The 23833-nt window shown below is 41.7% G+C and overlaps 1 protein-coding gene across 6 annotated transcripts in view; it reads left to right on the top strand.

Annotated features, from left to right (window-relative positions):
- ACOXL (acyl-CoA oxidase like) overlaps nt 1-23833 on the top strand; it is a 327931-nt gene that overhangs the window by 10422 nt on the left and 293676 nt on the right. For all 6 annotated transcript variants that reach the window (XM_029937830.1, XM_029937833.1, XM_029937835.1 and 3 more), the window contains exon 2: nt 13394-13490. In XM_029937830.1, the coding sequence (XP_029793690.1) occupies nt 13394-13490 (97 nt within the window). The remainder of the gene's footprint in view (nt 1-13393; nt 13491-23833) is intronic.

The raw sequence follows: 23833 nt of genomic DNA, 5'->3' as shown, positions 1-23833 counted from the left end.
ATGGCCCTAAACTGACTTTTGATTTAGCTTTTCAGAAAAAAAAAAAACACACAACTGCATTTTTAAAGGTGGTTTTTGGTTTGTTGGGTTCTTAAAAGGTTTTTCAAAAAATGCACAAAGATCTTTTTTTTGTTGTGTTATTGTTGCCTCGTTTCTTGTCTTTTTTCAAAATGGACTTAATTTTGGAATAATTTTCAATTTTTAGAAAAACTGTGAAGAAACTATACAGAGTTCCCATATACCCCTCAGCAAGTTTCCACTATTGTTAATATCTGACACAACCACGGTACATTTGTCAAAACAAAAAAGCGGCACTGGTTCATTGCTATTACCGAAATTCTAGACTGCATTAGAATTTTCTCGCTTTTTCCACCAGGTCCAATTTCCATTCCAGGATCCCATCCAAGATGCCACACTGTTTTGTTGTCCTGTCTCTTTAGTGTCTTCTGATCTGTGACAGATCCCCAGTCTTCCCACACTTTTCGTGACCTCGACACTTTTAAAAAGTATTGGTCATGTATTTTGTCGAATACCCTCAGTTTGGTTTGTCTGATGTCTTTCTCATGTTTAGATGGAGGTTATGGGCTTTTGGGAAGAGTATGAGAGCAAATGCCCTTCTTGTCAGTCATAACAGGGGCTACATTCTATCCACGTGGCTCGTCAGTGGTGATGTTAACCTTGATCACCAGGCAGGGAAACGTTTATCATAGGTTTTCATTGTGAAATGACATTTGCCCTCTGCAGGCAGGTCCCCAAGTGCAGCCGATGCTCATGGGATGGTAGTGGGGTGTGGAGACAGGTAAGTTCCACCTGCTAGAGGGGAGAGTAGCTGCACAAATTATTTATTACATGCGATTCATCTCTTTTCCTTATATATTTATTTATTTTAACTATTTATATCAATATGGACTCCTGTATATTTATTTTATCATTGCGTTATAGTCCTTTACTTTGTCCACATTGTTCCAGCATTCCCAGGGGGCTCTTTCAGTGGTCTCCTGTGTCCCTTTGATGGATTTTTTTTTGGAAGGACTTCTTTACTTTCTAATACCGCAAGATGTTCCGGGCTCATCTTGTATTTTCTCTGCCCATTTCTCCAGCAAGCCCATGTTCCTGTTGTTTGAGAATAATTTTTAGAAACCAAGATTTGTATTTGAAGGTCTCATTTTTACATAAGGAAATTATGCCCTACCATAACTCTCCTTCTGGTCATCTACTTTCTTCCAGTATTTTCTATTGAAAAAAATTTAAACATATAGTGGAATTAAAAGATTATAGCATTGGGTTCCATATACTCACCACCTAGATTCTTCCATTAACATATTACTGAATTTGCTCTGTTACATGTTTTTTCATTTATACATCCCTCTATCCACTATGTTTCATTTTTTGGATGCATTTCAAAGCGCCCCTCCCCCCCCCACCAAATAATTCGGTGTGCATATCATGAACAAGACTTCAAAATGTGTTCAGGGTTTTGTTTTGTTTTGCTGTAAAATGCAATGCAGTGCAAAAATCTTCAATGTACACTCAGAGTTTTGACACCTGCATATACCTGTGTAACTCAAACCTCTATCAAAAAGTGAACATTACTATCACCCCAGAAAGTTCCCTCATGCCCTTTCAACTCAACCCTGGCTCTTATTTTCCCAGAGGTAACCCCTGTTCTGGCTCCCCCTGCCCCTACTGTGTTTAAATTTTGTCTGTTTTAGAATTAAATGTAAGTGAAGTCACACAAATATGTTCTCTCAGCATATTTTTGGTGGTAGATTCATTCAGTGTTATCCTATATAGGAGTGAACATGAATGAGCTGCAGCTACAGTGGATGCCACAGATAAATCTTGCCAGCCATGTTGAGCAAAAGAAATGAGACATGAAAGAATACACAGAGTCTAATCTCATTTCTGTAATATTCAGAAGCAGTCAAAAATAATTTATGGAGTTAACAAGTCAGGAGCATAGCTCACAGTAGGTGGGAGGGAGTGATGATTGAGAAGGAGATTGCAAGGAGTTTCTGGGTGCTGCTCATGTCATTTTCTTTGACTCAGATGAGGATTATATAGGTGTGTTTTCTTTGTGATAATTAATTAGGCTATAATTTTATGACTCCTGTCTTATGCTTGCTGTATTAGATGTTATTGCAGCGTTTTAAAAATAAGATACTAGTTCATGTCCATCAGTTGTGTGTGTGTGTGACAATGCCATGTGTATTACTTATCTATTAGTTATCTGTTGATATGGAAAAAATTACCTCAAAACTTACCATTTTACAAGGTAATATATATGATCTCACCCTGTTTCTGTGGGTCGGGGATTTCAGAGCATCTTAGCAGGGTAGCTCTGGGTCTGTCCTGAGGTTGCACGTAGGACTTCAGGTCTGAGGTCCTAGAAAGGTCTGACCGGGGCTGGAGGATCCACTCTCAAGATGCCCACCCACGTGACTGCTGGCAGGAGGCCTCAGTTTCTCCTATGTGGGACTTTCCATAAAGCGAGGGTCCTCACCTCATGGCAGCTGGCTCCATGCAGAACAGGTGATTCAAGAGAGCTCAGCATAGTGTTTTCTAGGTTAATACATGTCACGTGTGTGTATCAGCAGTACGTTCCTTTTTAGTGCTAAGCAATATTCCATTCCTTGACTAAATCACAGTTTATTTCTCTGTTCTCTTAGTGATGGAGACTTGGGCTGTTTCCAGTTTTTGGGCTATTATGAATAAAGCTGATACAAACATTCTTCTACAAGAATTTTGTGAGCATTTGGTTTCTTTTGGGTAAATATCCAGGAATCTAATAGTTAAGTCATAGGATAGAGATGTGTTTAATTTTACAAAATGTTGGCAGATCTTTCCCCCAAATGATTGTATCGTATATTTTCACAACAAAGTATGAGAGTTTCAGTTACTCTCCATCCTTGGTAGCATTTTGTTTTTAGCTGGTGTATAGTGGTATCTTATTATGGTTTTAATTTCCATTTCCTGGTGACCAGTGTTGTTGAGCACTTTCTCATGTGCTTATTGGCCATTTGTCTATCTTCTTTTATACTTTGTCTATTTTCTTTTATAATTTTTCTTTTTAGAAAAATGTTTATTTATTTATTTTGAGAGAGAAAGAACACGAGCAGAGGAGGGGCAGAGAGGGAGAAGGAGAGAGAGAATCCCAAGCAGGCTCCACACTTTCAGTGCAGAGCCCGACGTGGGGTTCCATCTCATGAACCGTGAGATCATGACCTGAGCCAAAACCAAGAGTTGGATGCTTAACCAACTAAGAAGCCACCCAGATGCCCCTTCTTTAATTTTTAAAAAATGTTTATTTTTGAGAGAAAGAGAGAGAGCTCACAAGTGGGGGATGGCAGAGAGAGGGGGACAGAGGATCCGAAGTGGGCTCTGCACTGACAGCAGCGAGCCTGACGTGGGGCTCAAACCCACGAACCCCACAAGATCACAACCTGAGTTGAAGTCAGATGCTCAACTGACTGAACCACTCAGGTGCCCCCCTCCCATATTTCTCCTTTAGAGTCAGATTCTCCCTGTAACTCTGCCCCCTGACAGCCACCAATCTATATACTTTAACACTACAATTTGTCATGTTGGGAATGTTATAAAATTGGAATCATATAGTATGTTTGCTCCACACAATGCATTTGGGATCCTTTCAAGTCGTCAAGTGTACCAGTAGTTCACTCCTTTATATTGCTCAGTAGATGTATCACACTCTAGTCCCCAGTTGAGGGACATTTGGATTATTTCTAGTTTTTGGCGATTGCAAATAAAGTTGCTATAAACATTCATGTATAAGTGTTTATGTAAACAAAGGATTTCATTTCTCTTGGGTAAATACATAGGATGGGACTTCTGAGTTATATAAGTGTACGCTTAACTACATAAGGCACTGATAGACTCTTTCAGAGTGGCTGTACCTTTTCTTATTCCCACCACCAGCAAAGGAGAGGTCCAGATGCTCTACACTCTCCTTAACTAAACTGGATGTTGTCAGTATTATTTATTTTAGCCATTCTATGATTGTATTGTATTGTGTTTTATATTTTTATTTTGTACCTTGTAGTTTGGTTTTGATGCCACACGTGAGACTTCCCACACAGGTATCTTACTTATGCTGGGTGTCTACTACCCCCCCTCGCTTCCGCACCTCTCTGATGGAAGATGAAATTAGTATCTTTTGTTTTAGTTCTTGCAGGTGGCATATCCTAGTTCACAGGTTTTCAAGCTTGTTCTTAGTAATGGCACTGTTTTTCGTCCCCCAAGTTAAATCCTACACAGAACACCAGTAGATAAGTCAGGTGATGGTGGAGCTGCTAGGGGGAGAGCTGGACCCTCTCCGCGCCCCCACGGCCATCCTCATGGTGTCCCACAGCCCCTAATTTTGACACCAAGGCCATCCACCCAGGGCCTGCCAACGCTCTTAATTCCACAGGCCTCTGTCCGCAATCTGAGGCATAGAGAATAATATTTGCTGCATCTTCATATCTTATAGATGCAAGAAAACAAATTACATGTGCTAAAATACAAAAAAGCAATTCTTGTTTATGTTTATACCTCATTCTTTTAAAAAAAATTTTAATGTTTATTTTTGAGAGAGGGTGAGACACACAGTATGAGCAGTCAGAGAGAGAGGGAGACACAGAATCTGAAGACAGGCTCCAGGCTCCTAGCTGTCGGGACAGAGCATGATGCAGGACTTGAACCCAGGAACTGTGAGATCATGACCTGACCCAAAGTTGAATGCTTAACTGACTGAACCACCCAGGTGCCCCTATGCCCCATTCTTATACAAATAGCATCCGAAGTGGCCTATTAAAATTGTTAGGTGTGGAGATTGACATTTAAAGACAGGAAACTCACAGATATTCATGTTGTGTAGGAATTTGGAGGGCTTGGGGTAGGTGGTATTCTTAAAATCCTGATTTTTTCCATTGCAGAGGTTGTTACTTTTTTTTATTGAAAAGTTTTAAAAAATTTAGGTATTCTTATTAAGAAAATCAGCTGCTGAAGTTTTCAGGCAGTTTCTAAGACGTCTTCATCCAGCTTCAATTTCTTTGTTGCATAAATGCCTTGTGGTGGCAGTTCAAATGATGAACAATCGCCATCTAGTGGTCATTTTAAGTGTACAATTTAAAAATTAATATAAAAAAATAAAAATAAAAATAAAAATATATTTAAAGAAACCTTTTTGCCTCCCTCCCCCCGTTTTTCTTTTTCTTTCTTTCTTTCTTTTTTTTTTTTTTTGAGAAAAAGGAGCGCTGTTGGCGGAGGGGGGAGAGAACGAGAGAACGAGAGAGAGAGAGAGAGAGAGAGAGAGAGAGAGATATTTCCAAGCAGGCTCCAAACTGTTAGCATGGAGCCCAGTGTGGGGCTCAAACTCACAAACCATGGGATGATGACCTGAGCTGAAATCAAGAGTCAGAAGCTTAACCAACTGAGCCACTCAGGTGTCCCTAAAATATTTTTAAGTGTGTTTTTTTTAAAAGATATTTTAATATGATAGAAAAGTCAGAGCACATAAAAAGGTACAGTACAAGTTCCCATTTGCCACATTTCCCCCACTTCCACCCCACATACACAAAAGGTAAATAAACACTGTTAGTAGTTTTAGGGTGTCCTTTAAGGAATAAAAAAAAATAGCAACAATATATATGCAAGCAAATATGTAGTCTTCTTCCCCACCTACCCCTGCCGCTTTTTAACAGTAAAAGTTATATATTCACTTGTTTGTACCTTGCTTTTTTCACTTAAAGCATATCTTGATGGGACACCTGGATGGCTCAGTCAGTTGAGCGTCTGACTTCAGCTCAGGTCATGATCTTGCATTTGTGAATTTGAGCCCCATGTCGGGCTCTGTGCTGACACCTCAGAGGCTGGAGCCTGTTTAGATTCTGTGTCTCCCTCTCTCTCTGCCCTTCCCCTGCTCATGCTCTGTCTCTCAAAAAATAAAATAAAAATATAAAAAAGTTTTTTAATCTATCGGCAATTTCCTGATATTGGCATATAGAGGGATCTCTGTAATAATCTCATCATATGGATGTTCTGTTCTTTTCACTCAATCCCTCATCTTTTAGATGTTTGGAATGTTGTGCTGTTGAATCGCTGTTTCGGCCCATGTAACATTATACACGTCTCTGGTAGCATGTTTTGGGAGTGCCGATTGGGCAGGGGAATGGGGGGTAGACCTCTAATTAAAATGTCTAACTTGTCTCTTTTGAAAAATGTTCTTTAATGTCTCTTGGTCCACATTTTTCTTTTTTGAGTACAGAATTTCTTTAACTTGGATTTTAATAGTTGAGAACTATTTAAGAGTAACCCAGTTTTTTTGAGGTCTCTTTATTTTATAGTTTTTAACAATTTATCAGGTCCTCTGGCCAGTGTGTGTATTATCTGTGCATTAACCATCCTCCCTGATCTTGTATGTTTTATTTTTCTGCAAAGATAGACATCAAATCATTACTAAAACTTGACTACTATGAGATGCTTGGTGTCAGTATGAGCAGGAAGCTTAATTTAATGTGAGAATAGATGTGAATTAAAAAATTTTTTTTTGAGAAAGAGAGAGAGAGAGCAGGAGTTGGAGAGAGACAAAGGAAGGAGTGGACAAGGAGCAAAGGAAGAGGGAGAGAATCTTGAGTGTGCTCCCGCCCAGCGTGCAGCCCAATGTGGGGCTCTGTCTCCTGACGGTGAGATCATGACTTGAGCCAAAATCAAGAGTCAGATGCTCAACATCTGAGCTGCCCAGGTGTTCCTCAAATTTTACAATAGATGAATAAAAACCATTTAATCAAAAAGTTACTGGAACAAAAATGTGAAGAAAATAGCTAATAACTTATGTTTTAGAGTCTTGTCTGTATAACATACTTCATGGCATTCCCATAGACTTTACTGTTTGGTCTGTAGTTTAAAATGTTGCTTGATCCACATTTTTTTTGTTACAGGATTTATAATTAATAAATTCTACTGGTTATTAAAAAAGAGGATCCATAGCTTATATTATTCTATAACTTATGTATACTCCTAACATGTGAAATGACTTCCAAAAGATAAGTTCCTCGAAGAGAAATTGCTGAGTGAAAAAGTAGGTACATTTGTAATTTTGATAAATATTGTCTAATTGCTGAACATATAAATTATACCAATTTATACCTCCCTACCTTCCCCCTTAGGCTAGCACATAAGGGCATTTGCTCTCCACAACCTTACCAACACAGTGTGCTACTACATTGTCTGGATTTGTTCATGTAATAGGTAAAAATTGATATTTCAGTGTAGTTTTTAATGTGTACTTCTTTTATTACATATGACAGCAGAGATTTAAAAATATATTGGTGTCATCTGTATTTCTTATTCTGTGGGCCATCTGTTCAAATAATTTGCCTACTTGTTGACCTGCCTTTAATGAATTATATAGAAGCTGTTTAATTAGGGAGATTGGCCCTTTGCAATGACATCAGAAATAAATATTTTGTTCCATTTTGTCATTTGTCTTTTGACTATTCTTACGGTGCTTTGTCATGCAGAAGTTTTGTTATTATGTAGTCACATTTATCATGGTTTTGTTTTTTAGGTTTTTATTTATTTACTTTGAGACAGACAGAGTACATGCAAGCTGGGAAAGAGGGAAAGAGAGAGAATCCCAAGCAGGCTTCTTGCTCTTAGTGTGGACCCCACTGAGGGGCGTGGTCTCACCAATCATGAAATCATGATCCGAGCTGCAATTAAGAGTCAGATGCTTACCTGGCTAAGCCACCTAAGCACCCCTATATTTATCATTCTTTTCCTTATGGGTTCTAAATACTACATTATATTAGAAAGGGGTTTTTTTAACATTGTAATTATAAAGAAATTCATGCTTTAATATTCTGTGGTTTTGTTTTCCCCCATACAAACATGGATCGACTGTACTTAGAATTTATTCTAGAGACAGTGTGAGACAGGAATCTAACTTTATTTTTTTCCCATCAGCCACCCAGCTGGAACATCTCAACGTGTTGTTTTCTTATATGATTTGATGTCCTAGCTTCGTCTTACTTGTATTACATTTCCATATGTATTTTCTTCTGTTTCTTGACATTCTATTTCATTCCATTCATATATCTGACTATTTTGCATTGGTTGAATTACTGAATCCTTATCACACATCCTATTTGGTAGAGATCATAGCTCCTCATTTAGAGTTTTTCTGGATATTTTTGTTTTGTATATAGACTTCAAATCCTTTGTTAGCGTTTTTTCATTTAGGTCATCTGAAAATATAAATTAGGAAGAAGTGATTTCTTTATGATATTGTCTTCCTGTTAAAACACACAGTGCATATTTCTTTTTGTTCAAGTCTTGTCTTATGTCCTTTAAGAATGTTTTACAGTTTTGTTCATGTAAGTACATCTAAAAAGTTTACTGCTAAGTATATTTTTCTTTTGTTGTATAACTTTTGCAAGCAGAATCTTTTCTTCCATGTATTTCTAATTGATTGCTTATATATCTGTATGAAAGCTACTGACTTTCATTAATTGTGTTTCCTGACCGCTTGTCTTGTTTGTCGTTATTTTAGTTGGTTGTCTGGAGGGTTCCAGGGATACAACCCTATGGTATCCGTTTTACTATGATGGAAAGCATAGTGGTTCAAAACAATAAATGTTTATTATTGATGGCGAGTTTGTGGGTGGCTGAGAGGGTCTTTGGGTCTTGGCCAGGCTCATTCATGAATCTCTAGTCAGCTGTTGGCTGGATAAGCAGCTATTTTGATGTTGACTAGGCTCTTCCCGTTTGGGGGTTGCTGGAGGGAAGCTGATCTAGAATGGCCTTGGCTGAGACAGCCAGGCTCTCCTCACCTGTCTCTTAGTTTATACCTTGCCTCCACATGGCAAGCTAGCCCAGGCATGCTCTTAGATTGGCTCAAGCATATTCCCATGGGATTACAGAGGATCAAGGGAGGAAGAGAAATGTGCTAGCTCTTTTCTAAGCCTTTGTTTTACTCGTCTACCAATATCTTAAAATGTTTTTATTTTGTTTTTATTATTTTTTTTATTTTTGAGAGACAGAGAAAGCGTGAGCAGGGGAGGGTCAGAGAGAGAAGGAGATATAGAATCTGAAGCAGGCTCCAGGCTCCGAGCTGTCAGCACAGAGCTAGACGCGGGGCTCAAACCCATGAACCACGAGATCATGACTTGAGCCAAAGCCGGATGCTCAACCGACTGAGCCACCCAGGTGCCCCACAAGTCTACCAATATCTTAATGACCAAAGCAAATCTCATGGCCAAGCCCAGATTCACGGGGTGGGGATGTATACTCTGCCTCTTTAGGAGAACTGCAGTGTCGAAGGTCAGGGATCAGAGGACATATGGCAAAGGGGCCATTAAAACAGTCCATATAACCTGTGTATTACCTGTATACACAGTTTTACCTGTTTCTTTCGAATTTCAACTTGTCCATTTCTTTCCCTTGTCAAATTGCATTGGCTAAAACTGCCAGAGTGACATTTGACAACAACCTCTCACGTTTTTTTTTCAAAGCCCAGATTTTGGATTTATTAGTGATAGTTTTTCAGTTTTCTAACTGGTTACTTTTCTACTTTTTCTCCTTTCTTTTAGTTTTTTTTTCTTTTTTCTTTTTAATGTTTTATTTATTTTTGAGAGAGAGAGAGAGACAGCATGAGCAGGGGAGGGTCACAGAGAGAGGGAGACACAGAATCTGAAGACAGGCTCAGGCTCTGAGCTGTCAGCACAGAGCCTGATGTGGGGCTCAGACCTACAAACCATGAGATCATGACCTGAGCTGAAGCTGGATGCGCAACGGACTGAGCCACCCAGGTGCCCCTAGTTTTTTTTTTTTTTCCCCTAATTCTTTAGTCAGCTACTTAGCAATTACTGTTAATACCCTACCCTGATCCCTTCACCAAACCTGTATACTCATCTCTTAGCTACTGTCAGTGTTGACAGGTATCAGTTCACAGCTGGACTTCCTGGGAATTGGCCTTGACTTATGGGAGTTAGGTTCCCGGAAAATGCCTGAGGTTATGCTTTCTGCCCATGACTGAATGGCAGGATGGGACAACAACATGGTGCCATCTATACTCCAGAGCATGCCACCGAATCAGGCTAAGGCTAGACTTCTGCTGAGCCTCCATCTTTGCAAGCTCCCTGCGCTGCGTGTGTTCTGAAGGTCTGTCCTCACTGATGCCCAGAACCCCATTGTGCACCCCCGCTGCCAGCTGCCCACGGCTTCCTCCCCCCGCCCGCGTTCCTCAAGATAGTCTAACATTTGCCCAGCATCTCTAGACCCTTTCCACATCCTTCAGCTAGGGAGAGCAGGCTTTTCTTGCAGTAGTTTTTGTCTCTGCCTGCTGGAAACTCTGGGGTAGAAGATTCTAAAGCATCTTGTCCAGCATATATGGGAAGCAATAAGGAGACTCAGAGAATTCCCTGACATGTCCTTCCTCAAGCCCTGAGCATCCCCGCAGATGGCTGCCTTCTTCTTTGCACCTATCAGAAGCGTCCTATGTTTGTTTATTGTGTAGCGTTCACGGGTTTTTTTCTTTGTAAGAGGGAGGATCTGGGAGAAAGAATGGGGCTGTTGCATCCTGGCGGAACCAGATGTCCTCCGTTATGTAGAATTTCCACCAACAGACATAAATACCCTTAAGTGCATAGATTATGGTAAAATAATAACAACCCAATTAGGAAGTGATGAGTTTGAGCATTTATTATGTTTACTCAAAAGTATGATTTATTAAAGTGTAACTTCATATAGGTTAATTTTTGATGATGGCTGTGTTTAAAAGTCAGTTCACAAAAATTCTTTAACACCTAGCAATTGCAGCCCATATACTGACTTAAGCTGGCTTTACTACAGATAAAATTTGGTCCCAAGTTTTTGGCCAGACCTTCTTTTCTGGTGGTGTTTTGGCTTATTAATAGATTTGCTGTTCTTTTTCCCCATTGTTCTTATAGGATCATTGTATCAATTCCATGCCAGCATCTTTTTATTACTTGTAATTGGATGACTGGAATATAATTGAAGGATTGCTGGCCTGGCTTTTCTTTTCTTTTCTTTTTAAAGTTTATTTATTTATTTTGAGAGAGACAGAGCATGAGTAGGGTAGGGGCAGAGAGAGAGGGAGAAAGGGAGAATCCCAGGCAGGCCCCACATGGTCAGTGCACAGAGCCCGATGTGGGGCTGGAACCCATGAAACCATGAGATGATGACCTGAGCTGAAATCAAGAGTCAGATGCTTAACCAGCTGAGCCAGCGAGGTGCCCCTGGCCCGGTTTTACTAAGAGGTTTCAGGGCTGGGGAGCAGGAGAAGCTGGGATAGTGGTCCAGGGTAGTCCCTTTTCATGACATAGGACCTTTTCCCTTCCTTGCTGCCCCAGAGGTAGACTGTTTCTTTCAAACATGGCCTGTCCATGTAATTCTGCATGCTGCCCTGACCCTAAACCTGGCTCACGGACCAGCGAGCCTTCTCACCTGCTAGCTCATTGCCACTCTTACCTCACTCTTCCAGATTCAAGCTACAAGTTCTATATTTCAGTGTGTACATCTTACATTAGGAAGCGAATTTTTGCCAGTGTTTTTTGAGATTTGCCACCATTTGACCTTTGTTCTGTGATACCTCTTTCTGTGATTCTTCTTTCCACCTCCTCCTGCCCAAATCCTGCACCAACCCAGATGCTTTAGCAGGTTTTACCTCTGCGTTAGTATCTGGAGATTTTTTCTGATTCCTAGTTTCATTGGAAATGGAATTTTTGTTTTCTGTTCTCCTGGGGGAGAATGCTGATTTTATGCAGTCCTGCTCATACTGAAATCCCCACTAGTGGTTCTCAGATCAGCTCTGCTAGCTGACTTATAAGGCGAAAAAGAGTAAGATTCTTCTGTTGGGGAGTTTCTGTGCCCATCTGGCGTTCTGGGGGGTGAGTGTTGGTATTTATTTTACATTCCAGGATGAATGGTGGGTCCCCTTGAAGTTTTTGTTACCTGCCAGTTGAATGGATGAAAGTCAAGGTAGTCAGATTGGTTCTTGTTGGCCTGAGGCAATCAGCCAGCAGGTATGTAGGAAAAATGTTTAAATGGAAGACACTGTGCTGGTCCAGAGGGGCTAGACAGTCCAAGGCTTGGACCCTGCACTCATGCAGTTTCTATTTCTTATTGGGAATGAACTTTACATAGGGATAATATGTGTAGTTGGCATGCCTTTTGGGACCTACATGGGAATGCTGTCTCCAGCATCTGGTCACGAAACTATAGGAAGCAAATAAGTTTAGTGCGATACTGTGGCCAGGCCTTGGGATGGGTGCCGAGCCTGTAAAAATGGATCTAGCACAGTTCCTGACCTTGAGGAGGAGGAGGTGGGGTAACTAAGGGTGTGAATGGAGTTAATACTATTGAGCGCTTACTGTATACATGCAAGCCCTGGGATAAGCATTCAAGGTGACAGTCCTCTGAATTATGCGCAGTTATCATTCCCGTCTTACAGATGAGAGGATGGAGGTACTAGGAAGCCAGACCACTTGATGTTGGTCAAACAGAGCCAAGGGTCAAACCTGAATGTGGTTTCTTCCAGGCTGAGGTTATGCTTTGCATTTAAATATTTTAGATAGTCGAGTGGAATCTCCCCTCATGTGTCAGTTTAGGTTTGTTGAGAAGCAACTGCCAGGATGGGACTAGATGAGCAGGTGACTTAGGGGAGGGGGCGGAGTCTGTGAAGGATAACGTGAGGGAGGTGGGGGGAAGCTTCAGAGCATGTGCAGGCAGGGCTGACACTGTAAAGTGAGAGAGAAGGGCACAGTGCAGTTATAAAAAGTCTCAGTGGGCCAGTGGCAGAAGGGGGTCTCCTGGCGTAAGTTGCCTATTGGGCAATAATGGCCTTGATCTAGAACCTTACCCTACTCAATCACAGCTAGAAGCAGACAAGAGGAAAGTAGCCTGGGGTGGATGCCACCATGAATTCCAAGGTATGGTAGCTGGAGGTTGTTTGGAAACTGCTCTGGACTCTGGGTTCTCCTGAAGGAAACTCTAAGTGACAGTCCTCATGGCCCGTACAGTCCACCCCTTGTACCAGGTCACTCGCTTCTCCCCCCACTTCCCTAGTAGCTGCTATTGAGTCATTTTGGGTACATGAAAATCTTCTGCACCTGCAGAGGGGATGTTGTAGTCTTGTTTTAAGGTCACCCTGTCAGGAAATCCTTCCATTGTTCCTTCCATTTTTACCGCACCATATTGAGCACATGGTCTGTGTTACACACAGCGCTGGCCTCCTTTGACCCGCAGTACCACATAAGAGAGGGACGGGATGCAGCAAAGCTGTCTGCTCTGTCAGATCCCTTGTCCAAAGGATCTACTCAGAGTCACCAAGAAGTCAATGCCTTAACGCTCATTTTGTATCTTTTCTTCACAGGTTTGATTTAAATCTGGATGAAATGAGAGCTTTAACATTTCAAAGAGTGCAGTTTATCATGGGTCTACCTCTGTTAAAACGTGCAATTCAGGAACAGGTAAGTTTCGTTGTTATTTTGCTGTTATGTGTATATGAGTGAGAGAGAGAGAGAAAAAGGAAGAAAAATATATTTTTGGTGTTTGCTTTTGTGACTTGTGAAGAACATTAATTTTGTCCCAGGGAAAACTGTCATTGGTGTGGGAAAATGCCTTCTTCAGCCCTTTTTTCTTCCTTCCTTCCTTCCTTCCTTCCTTCCTTCCTTCCTTCCTTCCTTTCTTTCTCTTTCCTTTTTTAATGTTTTAAAAAATTTTTTTTGAGAGAGAGAGAAATAGTGGGAGCAGGAAGAGGCAGAGTGAGAGGGAGACAGCAGATCTGAAGCAGGCTCCATGCTGTCAGCGCAGAGCCTAGTGTGGGCTTGACCTCACCATCCATGAGATCATGACCTGAGCTGAAGTCAGACATGTAACCGACTGAGCCACCCAAATGCCCTCTCAGCCCTGTTTTTCTGCCCCGCTCCCCCGTAACCTAATTGATCTTCTTCCCTTGGCCTAAACAATCATGTCTCCCAAGGTCACAGGCTGGGGAATAGGAGAATCAGCAGAAGTAATGACATATTTGTTTGCAAAACAAATATAATTTGGGGCATAAATTAAAATATCTGAGAAATGTAATGAACTAATTTTGTAGGCTTTTAAAACATTTAGACCTGTCCAAAATGTATGAGTCTTGTTTGTCTAAGCATTGCCATTCTAAACTCAGTTAAATTATTTTAGTCAATTTAGCCTCATTAAAAGAAGGAATTAAGGAGTATGTGATTAGAGACCTCCTCCATGAAGTGAACATGAGGAGCTGTATGTTTTAGCCGATTTTAATTACTTACTTATTTTTTATGTTTTTTATTTATTTTTGAGAGACACAGCATGAGCAGGGGAGGGTCAGAGAAAGAGGGAGGCACAGAATCCAAAACAGGTTCCAGGCTCTGTGCTAGCTGTCAGCACAGAGCCTGATGCAGGGCTCAAACCCACAAACCATGAGATCATGACCTGAGCTGAAGTCGGACGCTTAACCGACTGAGCCACCCAGGCGCCCCTGTTTTAGCCTACTTTAAATTGATTTTCAGGAGCACCTGGGTGGCTCAGTCAGTTAAGGATCTGAGCGGTTCAGGTCATGATCTCACAGTTCATGAGCGTGAGCTCCAAGTGGGCTCTCTACTGTCATTGCAGATCCCGCTTCTTGAGGTCCATGGTCTCCCTCTCTCACTCTGCTCCTTCCCTTCCCCCTTGCACTCTCAAAAAAATAAACTTAAAAAAATTGATTTGCATTACATGCAGCTCCATAGCTTCCTTAAACCTAACCCTTTCATTAAAAAAACAAAACAAAAGAAAACTCCTGGTGAGACCCTAGGAGAGGGTCTTGAACCAGGGATGAGCTTCAGGAACCCATTCTGCAGTGAGCCTGGCTCTTTTCTGCCCAGTGCAGACCATGGAGGGGAAGTCTGAGGACTGAGGGGGTGAAGGCCTTCCCCATTCTGGAGGCCATTGAAGGCTTGTTTCCATGGAATTTGGATCAGAGCCAGTGGGGGACCTGAGGTGCATAGATCACCACCCTGCCACCCCCTGTGGTCCTGAGCCAGGACCCACCCAGGTTCATCTTGTCAAAAGGTAGAGCTTTGGCACCTCCTGGGGGAGTTGTGCAGCCACCTCCACGGTGACAAGGACACACTTAGAAGGACAGCATGTGGAAGGGAAATGCCTGCATAACAGAGGGAAGCATGCTTGCAAAGCCGGAAAAATCATTTCATACCAAGCAGTTTGGCAAAGTGCGTTTTAAGCTAGTAAACTGCCTCTCCATGGAGCATACATTGAGAGCTGTGAATACAACCAGTAAAGAAAAAAGACAAAAAGCAAAAGACCCCGTCGTCTTTGATTTCAGCCTCTGTATGGTAGTCTGGTCTCCAGTGTGCCTGGAATGGGACTAGATGGAAGGTGAAATCTTGACATGGGGTCAGTCTCCTCCTAAATCAGTCCAATATGTCTATCGCCTTACTTAGTGTCAGTATTCAAGACCGGATGTGAGGGTTGATCCCTTAATGAAGTTTACTAATTGTGGCTCATCCCACTGAGGCTGAAGGATCAGCTGGTATAATCTTCCTCCTGCCGAAGCTGTTGATCCCTGCATCCAATTATCTTCCTGTTTCAGTGGCTCCCTCCGTGGTCTCAGACAGCCTGGACAACCCTGTTCCAGATGATTAGGTTTATTCCTCTAGGAGCCCCAGGATTGGTCTGGGACAGTCCCTCCCACAGTCACATGTCTGTGACTTACTTCAACCCATTTGGCACTTCTCTCTGCGGAAATTCACAAAAGCCAATGAACCTGAAGGAAATTAAACTAGGCGGTCACTAGCGCAGCGGGCTCATCTCTTGGGGTAGATGTCATGGAACTCAGCGGCACATCTGTGTTTGAAGGCTCTCAAATTCCAGCCCTGTAGACCGTGGGAGGAGCTGTCCACGTCCAGTAACTCTAGAAGGAGTGTTACATGATTCATTCTGCCTCTTAATAGAATATTGAGTCATGCCTGTACTGCCTGTTCAGAGAGCTTTCCAGGTCTTTCCATCCTTCCCTGGCCCCCATTTCGTGTCGCTGTTGAGTCTTGTGGATGACCCGTGGAGTTCAAGGCAGAATGCGGTGTGGAATGTGTAATGATGTTCTCGAGGACAAATGAGTGGGTCTCATTCATTTCAGGTCTCTATGGACAGTCCACAGGCCAAGAATAAGCCATTAAAATATTTCCACCCTGTGTTTCCCCACCTCTGCCATCTGCAGTAGATTTGAGATGTTCTAATAATTTGAAAAGGAAGAAACAATATCTGACTCTGACTGCAGAGTTCTACGCCCATGTGTGAGCACACACGCGGTGTGAACATCACTGCACCTCGCTGACTTCTCACGCATCTGTTTCCAGTAATACCACGTCTGTGCCCCTTAGCCAGCTGTCCTCTTCTTCCCCTGTGGAAACCCTGGGTGGGGGAAGTCACTGACTCCCTGTATTTCCAGAGATGGGGAGACAGGACTTAGGCGGGAGAACTACTTTGTGGGATCCTTGGAACTGGAGTTGACGGAGACTGACAGCCTCCACCCAAATCACCATACCCAGTAGTAAAAGCTCAGACTTACTGAGTACACATTTTATGTGAGTCACAGCGCTAAGAACTTTAAACAGATGATCTCATTTAATATCCACCACATCCATAACGGTATTCCCATTTTGCAGATGAGTCCATTGAAGACGAGTAATTGGCCTGAGGTGATGAAACTAGTAAGTTGTATGTGTAACGAGTGGAACACAGATTTAGACCCAGCTGGTCTGGGTTTGAGCCCACTTCAATCTGGTGGTTCTTAGCCCTGACCGCACATTAGACTTGCCTGGGGGAAATTTCCAAACTCCTGCTGTCCAGGCTTTCGCTCTATCAATCAGTATTTAAATGTCCCAAGTGATCCAGTGTATCCTGGCTTGAGTACCACTCTATTGGTGCTTCTTTCCCAGGACTCTGCTGTCCACCCCAAGTCAGTCCCATTCAGTATTTGGTCTCTGCCGATCACGGTCCAAGGCTGACTTGTAGGAATTCCCTGTTCCAGTATTTCCTTTCCCCAGGAAGGAACAGTGGGATCAGGCTCTTCCTGGCTAACAGGAGTGAGGAGTGAGGGCAGATATTTGAATAATGAAGCCCTCGTTCCATGACTGCACCCCTCCCCCCCGACATCTTCTCTCTCATCCTGAGTTCTGCATGTCCTCATCCCCATGATCCACGTGGGTGTTGGGCATGGCAGTGTCATTATTATTTAAACCAGTAGCTCTGAAAAGCATGGCCTGAGGACCCTGGGGGTACCCTAGACCCTTCCAGGTACCACCTGAACAGTAGATGTCCAACTACATGTGTGTGACACCAGATTTTCATCATAAGCTTCAACCAAAACAACATATGGCAACAGACTGAGCGCAGAAGCAAATGAGAGAGTCTTTCATTAAGCCAGATGCTAAAATAATTGGTAAAAATATAAAACAATGTCATTCTTCTCAATGATTTTTTTGTTTGGTTTGGGAGGTTTTTTTTAAAGGTTTCTTTTTCTTTTTTTTTTTTTTTAAAGTTTATTATTTATTTAGAAAGAGAGATTGAGCTGCGGAGGGGCAGAGAGAGAGAATCCCAAGTAGTTTCCACGCCATCAACATGGAACCCAGTATGGGGCTTGAACTCATAATCTGTGACATCATGACCTGAGCCGAAACTGAGAGTCAGGACTTTAACTGACTGGCGCCCCTCTTTATTTTCTTATGATTTAAAAAAATGTTTTTTGATTTTTGAGAGAGAGAGAGAGAGAGAAACAGCGTGAGCAGGGGAGGGTCATAGAGAGAAAGAGACACAGAAGCTGAAGACAGGCTCTAGTCTCTGAGCTGTCAGCACAGAGCCCGACTCGGGGCTCAGACCCACGAACCATGAGATCATGACCTGAGCCCAAATCGAATGCTCAACTGACTGAGCCACCCAGGCACCCCTGGCGCCCCTTTGTAAAAGTTTAGAAAAAAGTTTATTTATTTTGAGAGAGACAGAGAGTACGAGCCGGGGAGGGACAGAGAGAGAGAGAGAGAGATAGTCATAGCACTAGCAGGGTGGAGCTCTACCAGGGGCTCTATCCCATGAACCTCGGGATCAGGACCTGAGCTGAAATCAAGAATCAGATGCTCAACTGACTGAGCCATACAGGTGTTCCAGTTATTTTTCATAAGAATTATGTCAATTACATGTAATGGATATAGTATTATTATTTTTAAATGAATAAAAAATTTTTCAATTCTTAGTTTTAATGACTAGTATGGTAAATTGATAGACATAACCTGCATAAATGAAAGCTCTTTGGAATCCTCAATAATTTTTTAAGAATGTAAAGGGGTCCAGGGACCATAAAGTTTGAGAACCATTGACCTAAATCATCCACTGTTTTCTCGGGAAGTCCACTCTCAGATCAGCTTAAAGGGGAAGTAGCAGGAGATTGGTGGCTTTACATTTATATCACATCTATTATAGCGTATAATTATTATTTTGATCAGAATTTTAGTCTCTGTTCAGGAAGGTTTTTGTTTTTGTATTTAAAAAAATACCAGGTGGGTGATCATTTCTAAGTGGAATAAAAGGGGCGCCTGGGTGGCTCGGTCGGTTAGGCGTCCGACTTCGGCTCAGGTTATGATCTCACGGTTCATGGGTTCGAGCCCCGCATCGGGCTCTGTGCTGACAGCTCAGAGCCTGGAGCCTGTCTTTGGATCCTGTGTCTCCCGCTCTCTCTGACCCTCCCCTGCTCACGTGCTCTCTCATTCTCTCTCAAAAATAAATAAAACATTGAAAACAAATTTTAAATGGAATAAGACTCTGAGGTCAGCTCAGCTCAGAAGGTATTTGGAAATGGGAAGAGTGATTGCATTTCTAATTGACCCCTAAGAAAAAGAGTAGCCTTTCCCAGGAAGTTACCTAGACTCCACGGATCTGTTGTGGAAAAAGAGCTCAGTAGAGAATATGCAGAAAAGGTGAGGATGTCCGCTCTGCCGCAGGCCCTTTACACCAGCCCGTCCTACTCAGCCCTGCCCTCCTGCCCACAACCAGCCCTGAGAATTCCCGCAGACCATGACCAAGTACACCCCCTGCCCCCCCGCCCCCCGATCCCTGTACTGGTTCTTGACCTACTTTGAGCTCTTGGCTCTAGCAACGTAGCCTTAGCTCTGCCCTTGGCCCTCTGGCTTCTGTTTGTCCTGGAACCCAGGCTTTTCCTAGTGGGCTGTGACAGACTGCCCCTGGCTCTCAGTCTTGTGTGCTGCCTTTGGCAGGAGGCCCTGTCCCGGCTCCAGCTCTGCAGACTTGGACCCTGGCCACTTGGCCAGCACTCTGGCCAGGCCAGCCCTGGCCACAAGGGATGCCGTGGAGGATTGAGCAGAGATGACAAGACAGAGTGGCCTGTTTACAGAAGTTCTCTGTGTAGACTGGAATTTAGAGTGAGTTGTCATCTCTGATGGCCACAGGAATTACTTGAGAGAATGCCAGGGAGTGAGTGAGTTGGGAGTCACCCAGGGGCTCTGGTGCAGCTGGAATCCTTATTTATTGCACTGTAAACAATTTTGCATAATGAAAACTTCTTATTTTGAGGCTTAATTATTATTTTTTGGTGAAATATTATGTTAAGATAATAATTACTCCCTGCTGTAAGTTGCTAAGTCCCATTTCTGTGGCAGGAGGCGATTCACTCATTTTACAACTATTTATTGAACACCTACTATGAACCAGGCATTGTTCAAGAGGCAGTAAAGAAAGCAGACAGAAATTACTCGTTTTTATGGAGCTTATATTTTAGTCTGGGAGGAAGCAGCCAATAAAAGAATAAACAAGTAAATTTATGATATGTCAGATAGTTGTAGATGCTGCAGATAAAAATCAAACATGGTGAATAAGGGGCGCCTGGGTGGCTAAGTCGGTTGGGCATCCGACTTCAGCTCAGGTCATGATCTCATAGTTTGTGGGTTTGAGCCCCACGTTGGGCTCTTGTTGACAGCTCAGAGCCTGGAGCCTGCTTCAGATTCTGTCTCCCCTGCTCTCTCTGCCCCTCCTATCTTGTGCTGTGTCTCTCTGCCTCTTAATAAGTAAAAATGTAAAAAAAAAAAAAAAAACCCATGGTGCATAATAAAATGATTGAAACATTAAAAAAAATCAAACACAGTAAACTGGAAAAGAAGTAAAACTCTCTCTCTTCCCACACAACATGATCTTTCATGTTGAAAACATGTAGAAAACTCTTTTACACTAAAATTAATGTAAAATATAAAAGGACTTTCCATTAACATAAAAATAAGCTCGTGCGTTTTAAACAGGTCATCACATGAATGACACATCATCATTACAGGCTGCCAATGCTGATAAATGATGTGATAACATTAATAATACAAAAATTTCCAAAGCGGCTATGAATTTGGTAAGGAAGCGTGTGCTGCCAAGAGAAGAGGTATTAAATTTAACGCAAGAATTTGGAAAATCCTAAACTGTCAGCGTACGACACTGATGTTGTGAAAGGAGATAAATATCCTTAGAGCCATGGGACCGCCACCTTTCATTGTTCTTGATACTGGGCTTTCCTGGAGTAGTCCAAGGCCCCTGGGAGAACAGAAGTACAGTGGTTACATACAGCCTTTGTTTCAGAATTCTCCCTGCACTCTGCTCAGGCGTCCTACTGTGTGGCTCCCAGCAGAGAATCAGCGGAGCACAAGAAACCAGCAGAGAATAAGAAAAGCCAGATGCAGAGGCATGGTTAAAAGTTTGGATTTTCTTGCAAGAGTAACTGGAGTCATCGGAGGGTTTTCGTAATGTTGGGTGAGAGGTGGGGGAAGGGGTGGGGGCAGCACCTCATGATGCTTATTTTTAAAGTAGTATAGTGTCCTGATTAAAATTTACAAGTTGACTCAAAAAATATATATGGAAATGCAAAAGACCTGTCATCATTAAAGCAGTTCTGAAAAAGGACACCTTTGGAGGACTTTCATCACATATTTCAAGACTTCTTATAAAGCTACTCAAGATTGTGTAGTATTGGCATGAGGACAAAAAGATTAATGGGACGTTATGGAGAGTCCTGGAATAAATCCATACATATATGATCAATTGATTTTTTAAGTGTCGCCAAGGCAATTCAAGGGGAAAAGAAAAGTCTTTTCAATAAATGGTGCTGGAACAAGTAGATAAATATGCAGAAAAAAGTTTACCTCGATCTCTATCTCATAGTATGCACAAAAGTAATTTGAGATGTATTATACACCTAAACAAAAACTAAAATTACAGAATTTGTAGAAGAACAAAGGAGAATGTCCTTCTGACTCTAGAAAGGGCAGAGGTTTCTTAGAGAGGACCCCCCAAGAGAGGACCCCCCAAAATGCTAAACATGTCAAAGAAAAAAACTGGTAAATTGGTCTTTATCAAAATCAAAAACTGTTTTTCATCAGAAGACATCATTAAAGAGAATAGAAGGGCAATCCCCAAACTAGGAAAAACTATCTGCAATGCATATATCTGAAAAAATTATGTCCAGATACAAAGGATTTGTACCCATATTGTAGAAAGAATTCTTAGAGCTCAGTGATAAAAAAAACAACCCCATTTAATTTTTTTAATGTTTGTTTATTTTTGAGAGAGACAGAGCATGAGTAGGGGAGGGGCAGACACACACACACACACACACACACACACACACACACACACACACACAGATTCAGAAGCAGGCTCCAGGCTCTGAGCTGTCATCACAGAGCCTGACACTGGGCTCAAACTCATGACCTGTGAGATCATGACCTGAGCTGAAGTCAGATGCTTAACAAACTGAGCCACCCAGGTGCCCCAACTAGGTAAATTTTTAGACACTAGAGATTGGTCTTATTTATGATCACATTTCCAGGACCTAGTTTAGGACATGACATGTCTGAGATGTTCAATAAATATTTGTTTAGTGAATCAGTCCTAGCATTGGGGACTCCTGAGGATAGAATTGAGGATGGAAGGAAATTTTTATGTTTTTATTGTGGTTAAACAAAAGAAATATAACCTGATAACTTCAAAATATTTGCTGTTTTCAGGCCACCTGGGTGGCTCAGTTGGTTGAGTGTTTGATTTCACCTCAGGTCATGATCTTGAGGTTTGTGAGTTCATGACACAGCAGGGGAGAGGCAGAGAGAGAAAGAAGACAGAGAATCCTTAGCAGGTTCCGCATTGTTAACATAGAGCCTGATCCTCACAAACTATGGGTTCATTATCTGATCCAAAGTCAGAGGCTTAACCAACTGAGGCACCCAGGCACCCCCAGACAACCCAATTTAAAAAATGGGCAAAGGACTTGAATAGACACTTTATAGAAGTATACAGATGGCCAATAAGCATGTACAAATATGCTCAGGATCTATAGTCATCTGAGAAATGGCATATTTAAGCCATAATGTGATGACATTCCATTCCCTCCAGAATAGCTAAAAAATGGAAAAGATACACAGTCCTGATGAGGGTGTTCAGAAACCAGAAGTCTCCTATTTTGTTGATAGCAGTGTGAAGTGGTGTAACTTTTTAAAAAACTGTTTGGTATCTATGTACAGTATTAAACACAACCCTACTCTTTAACCCAGCAGTTGCGTTCCTGGGAATTTACAGGAGAAATGGGAACATATGTCCACAATAAGATTTTTATAGTTTGAATAACCCCAAACTGTAAAGAACACAAGTGTTCATCAATAAGAGATTGGACACACTGTGGACTATTCATAGATGGAAAACTACTGAGTCATTAATAAAGAACTACTGACACACAAACATAGATGCCTTGTTTGCATGAAAGAAGTCAGACACAAAGAGGTACATCCTGTATGATTCAATTTATGTAAATCGAAGAACAGGCAAGGTTAATGGATGAGGATAACACGAGAAAAGTGGTTGCCTGTGGGGGTAGGAACGCTGAAAAGGGGCATGAGAGCAGTTTCTGGGGGAGATGGAAACATTCTATAATCTTAATTGGCGTGATGGTTATATAGGTAAGTAATTGACCAGAACTCATGTGCTCAAACTCTGAACATTTCACTATATGTAAATTTTACCTTAATAATAAAAAAAAGGTCATAATGTCTGAATAGAGGAATAGAAGCAGGGAGGCCAACTGGGGGGCTTTTACGATAGTCCAGGCACAAGATGGTGATGGGAGATGTAGGAAGTGGCTGGACTTGGCGTCTGTTTTCAAGGGAGGGTCAAGAGCCGGTTAGCCCAGTAGGCAAGAGTCTCATTTAGAGCAGGTCCCAAATGATTGAATCCCTGAAGCCCATTTATTTATTTTGTTTGTGTATTTTACTCTAACCCTTTCTCTTTCTAAAACAATTCAAGACCAATTATAACAAAGAACATGTATTCAATAAGACTGAGAATACGTAACTAAAATAGAAAATTGAAACCAGAAGGTAGAAGAAGCAAATATACCAGTTTTGGCATTGATAATAGAAAACTAATGTCAGGAATAGCTTTCTGTCCAATATCCGTGGCTGGGCACGTAACTGGGGTTGCAGATACGTTATAAAGAGGGTGGTGAGGGTCTTTTAATATCAGAGAAAAGACAGCTCAAGCAGTGCTGAATCCAGCTGATTTTAGCTGAAGAAGGATATATGTCTTTTGTTTTATTTATTTATTTATTAATTTATTATTTTTATTTTTTTATACAATTTATTTTTTTTAACATATGCAATTATTTTCCATCATTTACAATACAGTAGTTTCAATGATACTCCAAGCAGAAAAGCAAAGTAAAAAATCAAAACCCTCACTTCTATTTCATGTAATTAGACTTATA

The sequence above is a fragment of the Suricata suricatta genome, chromosome 4 (assembly GCF_006229205.1).
Source record: "Suricata suricatta isolate VVHF042 chromosome 4, meerkat_22Aug2017_6uvM2_HiC, whole genome shotgun sequence".
NCBI classification, from domain to species: domain Eukaryota; kingdom Metazoa; phylum Chordata; class Mammalia; order Carnivora; family Herpestidae; genus Suricata; species Suricata suricatta.
This window is presented reverse-complemented; position numbering and strand designations above follow the sequence as displayed.